This window comes from Haematobia irritans, chromosome 1, assembly GCF_050003625.1.
Source record: "Haematobia irritans isolate KBUSLIRL chromosome 1, ASM5000362v1, whole genome shotgun sequence".
Lineage (NCBI taxonomy): Eukaryota > Metazoa > Arthropoda > Insecta > Diptera > Muscidae > Haematobia > Haematobia irritans.
The window spans coordinates 266279187-266294507 of NC_134397.1; the positions used below are offsets into that span (position 1 = coordinate 266279187).

The 15321-nt window shown below is 36.5% G+C and overlaps 1 protein-coding gene across 3 annotated transcripts in view; it reads left to right on the forward strand.

Moving 5' to 3' along the window:
- alph (protein phosphatase alphabet) overlaps positions 1-15321 on the forward strand; it is a 42229-nt gene that overhangs the window by 6106 nt on the left and 20802 nt on the right. The window contains exons 1-2 of one of the 3 annotated variants that reach the window (XM_075292884.1): positions 8936-9075; positions 13611-14552. In XM_075292884.1, the coding sequence (XP_075148999.1) occupies positions 13758-14552 (795 nt within the window). In that variant the 5' untranslated portion in view covers positions 8936-9075; positions 13611-13757. Of the gene's footprint in view, positions 1-8935; positions 9076-9123; positions 9280-13610; positions 14553-15321 lie in introns of those variants that run through there. The other 2 variants (XM_075292876.1, XM_075292869.1) reach the window with 2 other exon arrangements.

The following is a 15321-nucleotide window of genomic DNA, read 5'->3' on the forward strand; positions in this document are numbered from 1 at the left end:
GTTTCATCCATTCTCACATATAGACGGAAAAACTCGAGTGTATTACGAGTTAACAGCTGCAAACACCGCTCAGAATCATGAACACGTTGTTGTTTTTGGTCAAATGTGAGCTCGCGCGGCACCCATTTTGCACAGAGCTTCCGCATATTCAAATATTGATGAATGATATGACCAACACGTTCCTTTGATATCTTTAAGGCCTCTGCTATCTCGATCAACTTCATTTTACGGTAATTCAAAATCATTTTGTGGATTTTTTTGATGTTTTCGTCGGTAACCACCTCTTTCGGGCGTCCACTGCCTTCACTGTCATCCGTGCTCATTTCACCACGCTTGAATTTTGCATACCAATCAATTATTGTTGATTTCCCCGGGGCAGAGTCCGGAAACTCATTATCAAGCCAAGTTTTTGCTTCCACCGTAGGTATTCCCTTCAGTAAACAGTATTTTATCAAAACACGAAATTCCTTTTTTCCATTTTTTTCAGTCGAAATATCGACTTCCGAATATATTAAGTATATATATTCTTGATCAGGGAGAAATTCTAAGACTATATAAGCATGTTCGTCTGTCTGTCTGTTGTAATTACGCTACAGCCTTCAATAATTGCCCTATCGTCCTGAAATTTGGCACAGATTCGTTTTTTGGTTGCAGGCAGGTCAAGTTTTGATATAGTCCCCATATAAACCGATTTCTCGATTTGGGGTCGTGGGCTTATAAAAACGTAATTTTTGTCCAATTAGTCTGAAATTGAAAATCTAGAGGTACTTGAGGACCATAAAGATGTGTGCCGAAAATGGTGCCCATCGGACCATGTTTTGGTATATCCCCCATATAGACCGATCTCCCGATTTTGCTTTTTGGACTTCTAGAAACTATCCGATATGCCTGAAATTTGAAATTTAGAGGTATTTGGCGACCCTAAAGAAGTGTGTCGAAAATGGCCCGTATCGGTCCATGTTTTGGTCCATATAGACCGATCTCCCGATTTAGGTTCTTGGGCGTCTGGAAACTGTATTTACTATCCGATTTGCTTGACATTGGAAATTTAGAGGTATTTGGGGATCTTAAAGAGGTGTGTCGAAAATGGCCCGTATCGGTCCATGTTTTGGTATAGCCCCCCCCTATAGACCGATCTCCCGATTTAGGTTCTTGGGCGTCTAGAAACTGTATTTTCTATCCGATTTTCCTCAAATTGAAAATCTAGAGGTATTTTGGGACCATAAAGAGGTGTGTCGAAAATGGTCCGTATCGGTCCATGTTTTAGTATAGACGCCATATAGACCGATATCCCGATTTTTATTCTTTGGCTTCTATAAACTGTATTTATTACCCGATTTGCCTGAAATTGGAGATCTAGAGATATTTTGGGACCCCAAATATGTGTGCCGAAGTTGAGATGTATCAGTCCATTTTTTGGTATAACCCCCTGTTAGCCTTTTGTATATGAATAAAAGACTATAGGTTAGGTTAGGTTATGGAGGCTGACACGAATCCGAACTAGCGGGTTTGTGTCCACTTAGACCATAGTTGGTCCATTGCGATGCCTCTAACTTCTTTCCATCTTCCTCCTCGTGTCCGTCTACTTCCGGCCGGAATGAGTCTATCGTATGATAATGTATCCTTTGGACGCGCCTAGTTCCTCCACCCCGAAGACTTGATGAAGACGAGGATATTCCTCATACTGCATACTCGCAAGTCGGTCATAGTCTGAAAGAAATAAGAGCCCAGTATCTTGTTTCTTCTGAAAAGTGCTAAATCTAGTCTACAACCAGTAAGGAAAGTCTAAAGTCGGGCGGGGCCGACTGTATTATACCCTGCACCATTTTGTAGATCTAAATTTTCGATACCATATCACGTCCGTCAAATGTGTTGGGTGCTATATATAAAGGGTTGTCCCAAATACATACATTTAAATATCATTCGATTTGGACAGAATTTGATAGACTTTTACAAAATCTATAGACTCAAAATTTAAGTTGGCTAATGCACTAGGGTGGAACACAATTTTAGTATAAAAATATGGGAAACATTTAAATCTGAAGCAATTTTAAGGAAACTTAACAAAAGTTTATTTATGATTTATCGCTCGATATATATGTATTATATATGCCTGAATATATATTCAGGCAAATGTTTTTTCAAACTATCACATTTCAAGAAAACTTTCTTATTAACATTCTAAATGGATTAGTCGTAAACTGGAAGAAACTAGCAATGTTCATTAAAATTTGTATAGAATACAGAGCACAACTATTAGCTGAATTTAACCTATGAAAAAAAAAATCTAAGCATTCCATAATTAATTTAAAGACTGACGACCTAAGGTCAACGTCACATTATTTTTTTTTTATTCTTATATTTAAACATTAAATACATATATTGTACAAAATATTTTGTTATTAAAAGATTTTATGAAATGTTTAATGTTGAAATAAAGAATACTACTACTACTACTACTATATGTATTAGAAGTTTAGGAAAATTAGAGTCATTTTTACAACTTTTCGACTAAGCAGTGGCGATTTAACAAAATGTTGGTATTTTATTTTTGTCGAAATTAGAAAAACATATATATGGGAGCTATATCTAAATCTGAACCGATTTCAATCAAATTTGATACACGTGACTATATTACTAATTGTACTCCTAGTGCAAAATTTCAACCAAATTAGGCCAAAACTCTGGCTTCTGCGGCCATATCTGGCGAAAAATATATATGGAAGCTATATCTAAATCTGAACCGATTTCAATCAAATTTGGCACACTTGACTATACTACTAATTGTACTCCTAGTGCAAAATTTCAACCAAATTCGGCCAAAAATCTGGCTTCTGGGGCCATATAAGTCCATATCGGGCTAAAGATATATATGGGAGCTATATCTAAATCTGAACCGATTTTTTGCACACTTGACTATACGACTAAGTGTTATGTTTGTACAAAATTTCAAGCAAATCGGTATAAAACTCTGGCTGCTGAGTCCATATTAGTGCATATCGGGCGACAGATATATATGGGAGCTATATCTAAATCTGAAGCGATTTCTTCCAAAATCAATAGGGTTCTATTCTGACCCAAATTAGGAGCATGTGCCAAATTTGAAGGCGATTGGATTTAAATTGCGACCTAGACTTTGATCACAAAAATGTGTTCACAGACAGACGGACGGACAGACGGACATGGTTATATCGACTCAGGGACCTACCATGAGTATTATTGCCAAAGACACCATGTGTCTATCTCGTCTCCTTCTGGGTGTTACAAACATATGCACTAACTTATAATACCCTGTTCCACAGAGTGGCGCAGGGTATAAAAATTACGAATATTTGAAAATATTTGAGGTCAACAGAGAAGCGTTGAAAATATAGAAAATATTTATTTGGCAAAATATCACAAAATTGTTCAATTCACATACAAAACTGCATTCGGATCACACCTTAAGAAGTGATGCAAATTCTGTGCAACGGCTGTTGAAATGGTGGATATCCGTCCTATGACAAGCCCATGTTAAATTCAACGCTTTTGCACCACTTTCGGATCCAAAACGAACATTTTCACAACTTTTTGGCGACGCTTATTTTGCTGGGATTATATATAATTATTCACATCTTCAGTCGTGCAGTTGTCATGAATTGTCAACAGCTTCAATATCTACTATGATGGTGCCTATATTTTCTTAGTCATAAGTAGACAGTTGGATATCGATTCGACCACCCTTTTGCAAACCCTAGGTCCAATATAATTTCAGCCTTCCAGCAGACCATTTTTTAATCGGAGTCACCGTGGCCGATTTGCATACAAAGGGTTGAGGGTTCAATCGCAGTTTCGACCAAACACCTCAAAGTTTTACAGCAGTTGATTATGCCCCTATGTTGTAATGTTGATGAATTTTTGAGTGTTTCAAAACTTCTCTAAGTAGTCTCATCGGAATTGGCTATAAAAAAGGTCCCTTGTTATTGAATTAAACGTATGATCGGGCAGCACTCATTGATAAGAGCGAAGTTCAACACTTGTGGTATCACAGTGGACTGAATAGTCTAAGTGAGACTAAAATAACGGGCTGCCACTATACCTAACATAACCAAACGGTTCTTTTAACCCAAGTCATTCAATAAATCTCCAAAGAGATAAAGGTAAAATCTATTGTGAATACTATCTCTGTTGAATTTAGTACATTAAACTATCATCGTTTTAAGACGTTTTCTTTTTTACTATTTTCCCTTCAATTTTTAAACGGTGAACATCTGCATTTCATTTTCAGTAAATACTGAAACTAAAAATTTCTTGTCTTATTACTCTGAGAAATAATAAAACGAATCGCAGTCATACAGTCCAGTCATATTCTACAGGGGTATTTCACAACATCAGTATCAGTTGCTCTTTAAAATGTATAAATAGTTTATTTTACAAAATATCGGCTGAACTAAGTCGTAATTAGAAATATAAAATGTTACGGAATCAATGCCTCGGACTTTTTTCATCCATAATTTGACAAGACTTGATACAAATATAATCGTCTTCATATATATTTTTATACATTTTATTTAGCGTTTTGGTGAAAAAACCAAACATGGTACCCACCTTTAAAATCAAAAATCCATTTTTATACCCACCACCATAGAATGGTGACGGGGTATAATAAGTTTGTCATTCCGTTTGTAACACATCGAAATATCGATTTCCGACTAGATAAAGTATATATTCTTGATCAGGAAGAAATTCTAAGACGATATAACGATGTCAGTCTGTCCGTTTGTCTGTTGTAATCACGCTACAGTCTTCAATAATGGAGCAATCGTGCTGAAATTTTGCACAAACTCGTCTTTTGTCTGCAGGCAGGTCAAGTTCGAAGATGGGCTATATCGGTCCAGGTTTTGATATAGTCCCCATATAAACCGACCTCCCGATTTGGGGTCTTGGGCTTATAGAAATCGTAGTTTTTATCCAATTTGCTTGAAATTTGAAATCTAGAGGTATTTAATGACCATAAAGAGGTGTGCCAAAAATAGTGAGTATCGGTCCATGTTTTGGTATAGCCCCCATATAGACCGATCTCCCGATTTTACTTCTTGGGCTTATAGAAACCGCAGTTTTTATTCAATTTACCTGAAATAGGAAATCTAGAGGAATTGTAAGACCACAAATACGTGTGCCAAAAATTGTGAGTATCGGTCCATATTTTGGTATAGCCCCCATATAGACCGATCTTCCGATTTTACTTCTTGGGCTTTTAGAAACCGCAGTTTTTATTCAATTTACCTGAAATTGGAAATCTAGAGGTATTGTAGGACCACAAATACGTGTGCCAAAAATTGTGAGTATCGGTCCATGTTTTGGTATGGTCCCCATATATAACGACCTCCCGATTTGGGGTCTTGGGCTTATAGAAACCGTAGTTTTTATACAATTTGTCTGAAATTGGAAATCTAGAGGTATTTTAGGACCAAAAAGAGGTGTGCTGAAAATGGTGAGTATCGGTCCATATTTTGGTATAGCCTCCATATAGACCGATTTCCCGATTTTACTTCTTGGGCTTCTAGAATCCGAAGTTTTTATCCTATTTGCCTGAAATTGGAAATCTAGAGGTATTTTCGGGTCATAAAGAGGTGTGCCAAAAACGGTGAGTATCCGCCCATATATTAGTATAGCACGCATAAGAATGATCTCCCGATTTAACTCCTTGGGTTTCTATAAACCGTAGCTTTTATCTGATTTGCCTGAAATCGTAAATATTCTGGTATTTTAGGCTCACAAAAACGTGTATCGGATTAAGTTTTTATCGGTCCATTTGGCAATGCCTCCATATAGACCGACTTCACTTCTTGAGGGTGTAGAAGGCGCACTGATCATGAAAATTGCTTGCACACTTACAAAAGATGTTAATGATTCCTCTAAAACTCAAACAAAAATGGTTCTTATAAATCCAGAATCTGATATAGTCCTCATAGGTGAAATCTTTAAATTTATCTTCGGGAAGTGTCCTCAAGCCCTCCTGAAATTTCAAAGGAAACCCTAATATTTGGTTCATGGTGGTGGGTATTTAAGATTCGGCCCGGCCGAACTTAGTTCTGTATATACTTGTTAGTATTAGTTTTTAATCTTTGAGCCAATCCATGCATGGTATGGTAAGTTTTGTAAAAAAGACACAAAACACATCGAAAAAATCTCTTCTGACAAAGACAAAAAATCAGTTTTCTTGTTTCTCAAATTTTATAGTATTCTATATTTATTATATACAATATGAAATAATTTAGCATTGTGTTTTAACATATCAAATATAACAAGTATATACAGCAGTAAGTTCGGCCGGGCCTAATCTTAAATACCCACCACCATGAATCAAAAATAATAGATTACTTTGAGAACTCTTCGTCGTAGCTGGTTACTTGATAATATATAGAATTTTAAGGGGTTTGATGACAAATCTTCTCCTCCCAAGCCAATTAGTTCAACCAGTACGCTTCCCGAAGAAAAAATTTAGAGATACCTATGAAGACTAGATCAGATTCTGGATTTATGAGAACCAATATTGTTTGAGTTTTAGAGAAATCATAAAAATATCGTGTATATGATGAAATAACGTCTTGATTTGAAATCTTAAATCAGTAAATTTTTCCGCCATTTCAATTTCAGGCAAATCGGATAGAAAAACCAGGTTCTAGACGCCCAAAAAACAAAATCGGGAGATCGGTCTTTATGGGGGCTATACCAAAACATGGAACGATACGGACCATTTTCGACGCACCTCTTTGTGGTTCCGAAATACTTCTAGATCTCCAATTTCAGGCAAATCGGATAGTAAATACAGTTTCGAGAAGCCCAAGAAGTAAAATCGGGAGTTCGGTCTATATGGAGGATACACCAAAACATGGACCGATACACCCCATTTTCGATACACCTCTTGAAGGTCCAAAATACTTCCAGATTTTCAATTTCAGGCAAATTGGATAGAAAATACAGTTTCTAGACGCCCAAGAAGCAAAATTGGGAGATCGGTCTATATTTGGGGCTATACAAAAACATGGACCGATGGGCACTATTTTTGGCACACCTTTTCAAGTACAACTAGATTTTCTATTTCAGGCAAATTGGATAAAAAATACGGTTTTTATAAGTCCAAGACCCCAAATCGGGAAGTCGGTTTATATGGGGACTATATCAAAACTAGGACCGATGTAGCCCATCTTCGAACTTGACCTGCCTGCAAACAAAACACGAATCTGTATCAAATTTCAGGATGATAGCGCCATTATTGAAGGCTGTAGCGTGATTACAACAGACAGATAGACAGACATATTGTCTTAGAATTTCTCCCTGATCAAGAATATAAAGGGTGATATGGTCAAAATTTGGTCAAGGGAAAACGCGTGTAAATCGGTGAAATCGTTTATTTAAAAAATCAAATTAAATTTCTTTTTCAAGTTCAATTAGTATAGAATTCAGGAAAAATATTCAGTTAGGCTTTCGCTTTTCCAAATCCGGGCCTCACGCTTGACAACTGCCATCAGATTTTGTGCAGGCACCTTGTCCACCTTCTTCGCCGCAGAAAGCTAGTTTGCCTTGAACTGCTGCTCGTCCTTAACATTTTTTTTGGTCTTCTTTAGGTTCCGCTTGACAATAGCCCAGTATTTCTCAATTGGGCGGAGCTCTGGCGTGTTGGGAGGGTTCTTGTCCTTCGGAACCACCTGCACGTTGTTGGCGGCGTACCACTCCATGGCCTTTTTACCGTAATGGCAAGATGCCAAATCCGGCCAAAGCAACGGAACAACCGTGTTTCTTCAGGAAAGGCAGCAGACGTTTATTCAAACACTCTTTCACGTAAATTTCTTGGTTGACAGTCCCGGAAGCTATGAAAATGCTGATTTTGAAGCCACAGGTACAGATGGCTTGCCAAACCAGATATTTCTTTGCGAACTTTGACAGTTTTATGTGCTTGAAAATATCTGCTACCTTTCCCCTTCCTTTTGCCGTATAAAACTCCTGTCCCGGAAGCTGCTTGTAGTCGGCTTTGACGTAGGCTTCGTCGTCCATTACCACGCAGTCAAACTTCGTCAGCATCGTCGTGTACAGCCTCCGGGATCGCGCTTTGGCCGTCGTATTTGGTTTATCATCGCGATTTGGAGTCACTACCTTCTTGTAAGTCGATAGTCCGGGTCGTTTTTTTAGCTCGATGCACGGTTGTAGACGATACACCCAGCTTATTTGCGGCATCTCGGAGAGAGAGGTTAGGGTTTCGCTTGAAACTACCGACAACTCTCTTTGTCGTTTCAGCGGCTTCCCGTTTTCGATTTCCCCCCGATCCAGACTTCCTGGCTGTCGACAAACGTTCCCCAAACACTTTAATTACATTTGTAACGGTTGATTTGGCAAGTTTTAGCGATTTTGCCAGCTTTGCGTGCGAGTAGCTCGGATTTTCACGATACGCGAGCAAAATTTTGATACGCTGCTCTTCTTGCTTGAACGGCATTTTGACAACTGAAGAGTGAATTCCAAAATCAAAATAGGAGCAACATTCTACACCCACACACCTTCAAAATGAGGAGTGTTCAGGATTTTTAAACGCAAAATTGAAAGAAATACGTCAAGTTTATATTGACCAAATTTTGACCGTATCACCCTTTATATACTTTATATAGTTGGAAATCGATATTTCGATGTGTTACACACGGAATGACAAACTTATTATACCCCCATATTCGAAGTAACATTGATTGGAATTTTTATGTGTATCGATTGCAATTTTGCAGTGCTGTGAAAACGCAAAAATGTTAAATAACCCACCTTAATGCTATACAAGCACCCAGACAACATTAAATTGGCAACACTATAAAAAATAGTGTAATTTGTCATTGAAAACGTGTTATGGTAACACTGTTTGAGCAAAGAGAATTTGTTTTGTTTATCTTTTGTTCTCCTCGTTTGTCAAAATTTGACAGTCAGTCTTTTTTAGTACGAAAAGAAAAAGTATCCAAACGGACGGACGAAGGAAAAAAATTTCTCGCTACCCTTTAAACAATTTGCGCTGTTTTTGGTATACAAATAATTAATAAAATATAAACAAAATAAAAGGTAAAATATTTTTCTTTTTCGTAGTTGGTGTTTTTTTGTTCTCATATCTGTGTTACTTTTGCATACACCAATGAGTGTACGACGATTCTTTCTTTTATGATATAATCCCCTACTGTCCTTCTGGTGTATTGTGGTGCAAAAGGAGCTCTGGTAGAATCAATAAAGACGTTTACCATTAAATTTATGGAATATTAGAAGCTCTAGGTAAATCGCCTTATAATATAATATCATTTGAAAGTATTTATTTATTGGATAGAAAAAACATAAGAAAATGTGTGTAGCCACAACAATAATTTTGTGAAGTATACATATACGATAGGTTAGGGACTCAGTGACGTTGACGAGACCAGCATTACTATCGGATGGTAGTAGGAAATTGGTCTTGGAGTTAGGTCAACAACCGTTTATTCCTGACTCATAATTGTGAAATTGGAAATTAATATATACCATTAGGTATATATTCAATTTATTTGAGTCGCACTGATTTATTTTTTTTTTGTGTCCATCCATGACTTTGCTTAATTTTTCTTTCCAAATATCGGATATTGATATATTTGTTTCTTTATGCCTTTAGGGTCGTAAGTTAAATTACTCCGATTGACTAAAGCAAATTCCTTTGTTTTCTAGAATGATGAGACCAAAGCAAAAACCTTCAAGGAATGCTTAGGAGTTTAAAATATTGTTTTAGAATTTTACTGGTATATTGGTTTACCTTTAGCGATTATTTATAGCGTGAAGCTTTACATTATAATCCCATATATTTTTAACAAAAATATTGGATTAAATGATAGGATTGGCATATTGTAAGGTGACGAAGACCGATAAATAGAAAATGTGCTACACAGCATCTCGTGCATTCTATTGGGTTAACCCAACTCCTTTGTATTTAGTATTTTAGAACTGATTGCGGTTGTTTCAAAGGACCTATTTAACAGAATGTATGAAACACTCAAAAATGTCGCCAGCGTTACTGAGTGGATAAATCATCGCTGAAAATTTCGGCTGCAACTGGAATTGAACTCACGATAATTAGTAAGCAAGGCGGTTATGCTAACCTTTACACCACGATGGCTCTCATTCTAGGTGTTGCTTTATGTTCATTAATTTAAACAGGCTAGGTTAGGTTGTAGAGAATGACAAAAATTCTCTACAACCTAACCACTACATCTCCGTTGTGATTTCTTCGTGAGGTGGTCTCCACTTCTTCGTGAGGTGGTCTCCATTTAAGCCGTTAAAAAACTTCCATTTATCCGTCTTCGTTAAAGTTGCTTAGAACATCCACCAGAGAATCTGATGAAGGCGAGTATGTTCCTTGAACTACACACCCGCAGATCGGTATTAGCCTGATAGAAAAAGAAGTCCAATATCTTGGACTTGGATATTGCTGGACTGTGGCACAGGAAGTCTTCCGTAGCTTCCGGGCCCTGACAACATCTTTAAATGACATAATATTTAATGCCTACTTTTATCATATGTGTCCCTCAATCGCCATTAGATTTTGACAATTGCTACGGCTCGTTTCGTCCCATATCAACTTGGTTTTCCCCCGGCTTTTCCAAGTAACCCTTGCCATAGTTCTTTGTATTTGACATGAATACTGTAAATATATGAAGACATCGAAGGAAAACCGTCCCCAAAGACATTATTCGTTCTACGAGCGCCCTCCTTAGCCAGCACATCTGTTCCTTCATTTCGTATTATTTTACAGTAACCAGCACAGAATTATATTGTAATGTTTAGTGATCTCTAGGACAGATGGACTTTGTGTGCGATGGAATGTCATATATATCTAGAACAGCGTTGTCACTACAAAATTTTAGTTTGGCCCAACATTTTTCCAAAATCGGACCAAAATTTCCACCAGCGGACCATTTTTCCGAATTCAGGGAAAAACACGTGCTATGGATTTGTAATCCATAGCACGTTATAATAATGTCAATATTAGCCGATCCCCATAGATATGTCTCTAATAATCTCAAAAGATTTTCCATACCCAGCAAAAAAAGCGTCGCCAGAAAAATAATGAAAATGTTCTTTTTGGATCCGGAAGTGGTGCAAAATTGACGCAGAAGCGATGAATTTAACATGGGCTTGTCATAGGACGGAAGTCCTCCATTTCAACATCCTTTGCACTGAATTTGCATCACTTCTTTAGGTGTGATCCGAATTCAATGTTTTGGATGTAAATTAAAAACATTCTGTGATATTTCGTCAAATAAATAATTTTTATAATTTTTTATAATTTTTAATGGATTCTAACGCTTGTCGGAAACGTTAGAACTCAAATATTTTCAAAAATTCACAATTTTCTCAGATTGGATTTAGCATTTTTTTTCGACAAAATTTAAATGAGTTGTACCATTTTATGAATTCTTACTCTGTTTTTAAACTCTTTGAAACAAAAAAGTTAATATTACCCATTAAAAGTATGAAAAACCCAAGTTATAAAAAATTGAATTAGAAGAACTTCCTGCGTAGTTAAAATATAGAACATCATTGGGAGTGCATCTTCTGGAAGTGCTTTTAAAGTTGTGCCTTTGGAAGAACTTCCAATTTTTTTTGCTGGGTAATTATATATTTTTATCTATCACTAACAGTCACCTCCAAATTCATCCGTACCGGTCCACATCACCCGAATTTGACTACTTGGAGAGTCATTTTAGTCACTATCCTTTCGGCACTTCAGTTGGTGGATAATTGAAAATAGTAACTCAAATTATAGTCTTTGAAAAATTTGAAAAAAAAAATTACCAAAAAAAAAACGGCCGTAAGTTCGGCCAGGCCAAGCTTATGTTCCGATTCAATACGTATATAATTCAGTTTGACAAAATTTTCTAAGAAATAAAGTTTTGATAAAATTTTCTATAGAAATGAAATTTTAACAAAATATTCTATAGAAATAAAATTTTAACAAACTTTTCTATAGAAATAAAATTTTGACACAATTTTCTTGGAAATCAAATTTTGACAATAGTTTCTATAGAAATAAAATTTTGGTATATTATTTTTGGCTCGAGTGGCAACCGTGATTATGAACCGATATGGGCCAATTTTTGTGTAATTGGAGATCGGCTATATATAACTATAGACCGATATGGACCAATTTTGGTATGGTTGTTAGCGGCCATATACTACCACCACATTCCACATTTGAACCGGATCGTATGAATTTTGCTCCTCTAAGAGGGGATCTGGGGATCGATTTTTGCATGGTTATTAGAGACCATATACTAGCACTATGTACCAAATTTCAGCCGGATCGGATGAAATTTGCTTCTCTTAGAGGCTCCGCAAGTCAAATCGGGGTATCGGTTTATATGGGGGCTATATATAATTATGGACCGATGTGGACCAATTTTTGCATGGTTGTTGGATACCATATACTAACAGTACCAAATTTCAGCCGGATCGGATGAAATTTGCTTCTCGTAGAGGATCAGCAAGCCAAATTTGGGGGTCCGTTTATATGGGGGCTATTCGTAAAAGTGGACCGATATGGCCCATTTGCAATACCATCCGACCTACATCAATAACAACTACTTGTGCCAACTTTCAAGTCGATAGCTTGTTTCGTTCGGAAGTTAGCGTGATTTCAACAGACTGACGGACGGACATGCTCAGATCGACTCAGAATTTCACCACGACCCAGAATATATATACTTTATGGGGTCTTAGAGCAATATTTCGATGTGTTACAAACGGAATGACAAAGTTAATATACCCCCCAACCTATGGTGGAGGGTATAATAAGTTTTGCAAAATTTAATTTTGATTTCTACAAAAAACAAAGTGTTTGAAAAAAAAATCATTTTTATAGAAAATTTATCTCATGCTCGGAAAAACATAGATTTTTTGTAAATTTGTAAAAAATTTATTTCTATAGAAAATGATGTCCAAATTTTATTTCTACATATGTGAATTTTAAAAAATATCAATTTGATTAAAGTGGACCAGTATCGATTAAATTTCATTTGGTCCTTGCATTGAGCCAAAATTAAATATTAAAGATTTTTTGGACCAATATTGGTCCCATCGGACCAAAATGGCAATACTGAGCAGAATGAGTGTTAGAACACCTGAAGTAATTTCCCTTAGATACGCTGTATAAGGTGTGTGAAGACATTCTTTATGATAAAAGAAACGCCAATTAGATCAAATTTCCAATAGGTTCAAGTCTTAAAATAAATTATGTTCACCAAAATATTAAAAGCCCATGTCCCGGAATTCGGAATCGCAATTCATTATACCATAATTTCTTAACCCTGAAACTTATAATCTTTAATGGAGTCCGAGAGTATCTCTATTTTTTTTTTCTTTACAAGAAAAATAACTTTGTGCGATTTGCGATTCCGAATATTAGAATTCGATAGTGATAGGTTTAAATCTTTCATTGACCAAGACTTGAACCTTTTTGGCCCTAAATTGCTTGCCATGAAGATCGATATCTATATTTCATTGTATTTTGTTAATGAATTAACAACCATCCACCAAGTGATGTATAACTAATGTTTTGATTTTTTCTGATTTCCCTACAGTGCTGGTTTTTGGATACTTCGGTTGATTGATTGATCTCATAAAATTACTTAATATCGATTTACAGCTGCATTATTCCTCAATATTTCATAAAGAGAAGAGAACGAATTTTTTCCACGTATACATTGAGCACAGCATGAATAGGAGAGATGGGTGCGTTCCTGGATAAACCGAGAACGAACAAACATAATGACAGCGGTGAAGGAAACAATTTATTCTTCGGTGTAAGTTCGATGCAGGGTTGGCGTTGCCAAATGGAAGATGCATATTATGCTCAATCAGGTATAGGATTTGGTTTATATGATTGGTCAGTTTTCGCTGTGTTCGATGGCCATGCTGGTTATAAAGTATCTCAACATTGTGCCAAGCATCTGATTGACAGTATCGTTAATAACCAGGAATTTCAATTCGGCAATTATGTGAATGGAATACGTAGGGGTTTTTTGGAGATCGATGAATCTATGCGCTACCTGCCAGAAATATGCGGTGGTACCACAGTTGTTTGTGCATTTGTATCACCCACTGATGTGTACATAGCGAATTGTGGTGACTCACGGGCTGTGCTGTGTCGTGAGGGCGCTCCTGTCTTTGCCACCCAAGATCACAAACCCATATTGCCAGAGGAAAAAGAACGAATACATAATGCCGGTGGTAGTGTGATGATAAAACGTGTAAATGGTACATTGGCGGTTTCAAGAGCTTTGGGCGATTACGATTTTAAGAATGTCAAAAACAGAGGCCAATGTGAACAATTGGTCTCACCTGAACCGGAAATCTTTTGCCAACCTCGACAAGATACAGATGAGTTTCTAGTTTTAGCCTGTGATGGCATCTGGGATGTTATGAGCAACGAAGATGTCTGCAGTTTTATACACTCGAGGCTGAAAATTACCAACGATTTGGTAGAAGTAGCAAATGAAGTCGTTGACACATGTTTGAACAAGGTAAGAAGTTATGCTTTGATTAGAAAAATGTACTACAGATGGTCAACACCGGTTCAGATGGTCAACACTGGCTTTCATATACAGTCCCCATAAACACCTAAATTATATTGTTTAAGCATTTAAGATGCTAAAGCTTCAATGCGATATGTTTGAAGTTTGCTATAGTAATTTATTGATTCGCTAAATATGCTTGAATTCACGGATTCCTTGATATTTCCTCCATATCCCAGCAAAAAATTTGGAAGTTCTTCCAAAGGCACAGCTTTAAAAGCACTTCCAAAAGATGTACTCCCAAAGATGTTCTTTATTTTAACTACACAGGAAGTTCTTTTAATTCAATTATTTATAACACGCTTTTTTCTTACTTTTAATGGGTCAATTGTTTTTTTTTTTGAAAAATGGTACAAATTATTGAAAATTTCTCGAAAAAAATTCTAAATCCACTTAAGAAATATTGCGAATTTTTCGAAATATTTGAATTCAAACGTTTCAACCAAGCGTTAGAATGCATTAAAAATTATAAAAATTTCTTTTTTGACAAAATATCGCAACATTTTTCAATTCACATCCAAAACACTGATTTCGAATCACAGTGTAAGTGATAGAAATTCAGTGCAACGGCTGTTGATATGGTGGAAATCCGTTCTATGACAAACCCATGTTAAATTCATCGCTTCTGCGCCAATTTTGCACTACTTCCGGATGCAAAAAGAACATTTTCACTATTTTTTGGCGACGCTTTTTTGCTGGGATTGAATATAGTATCTGC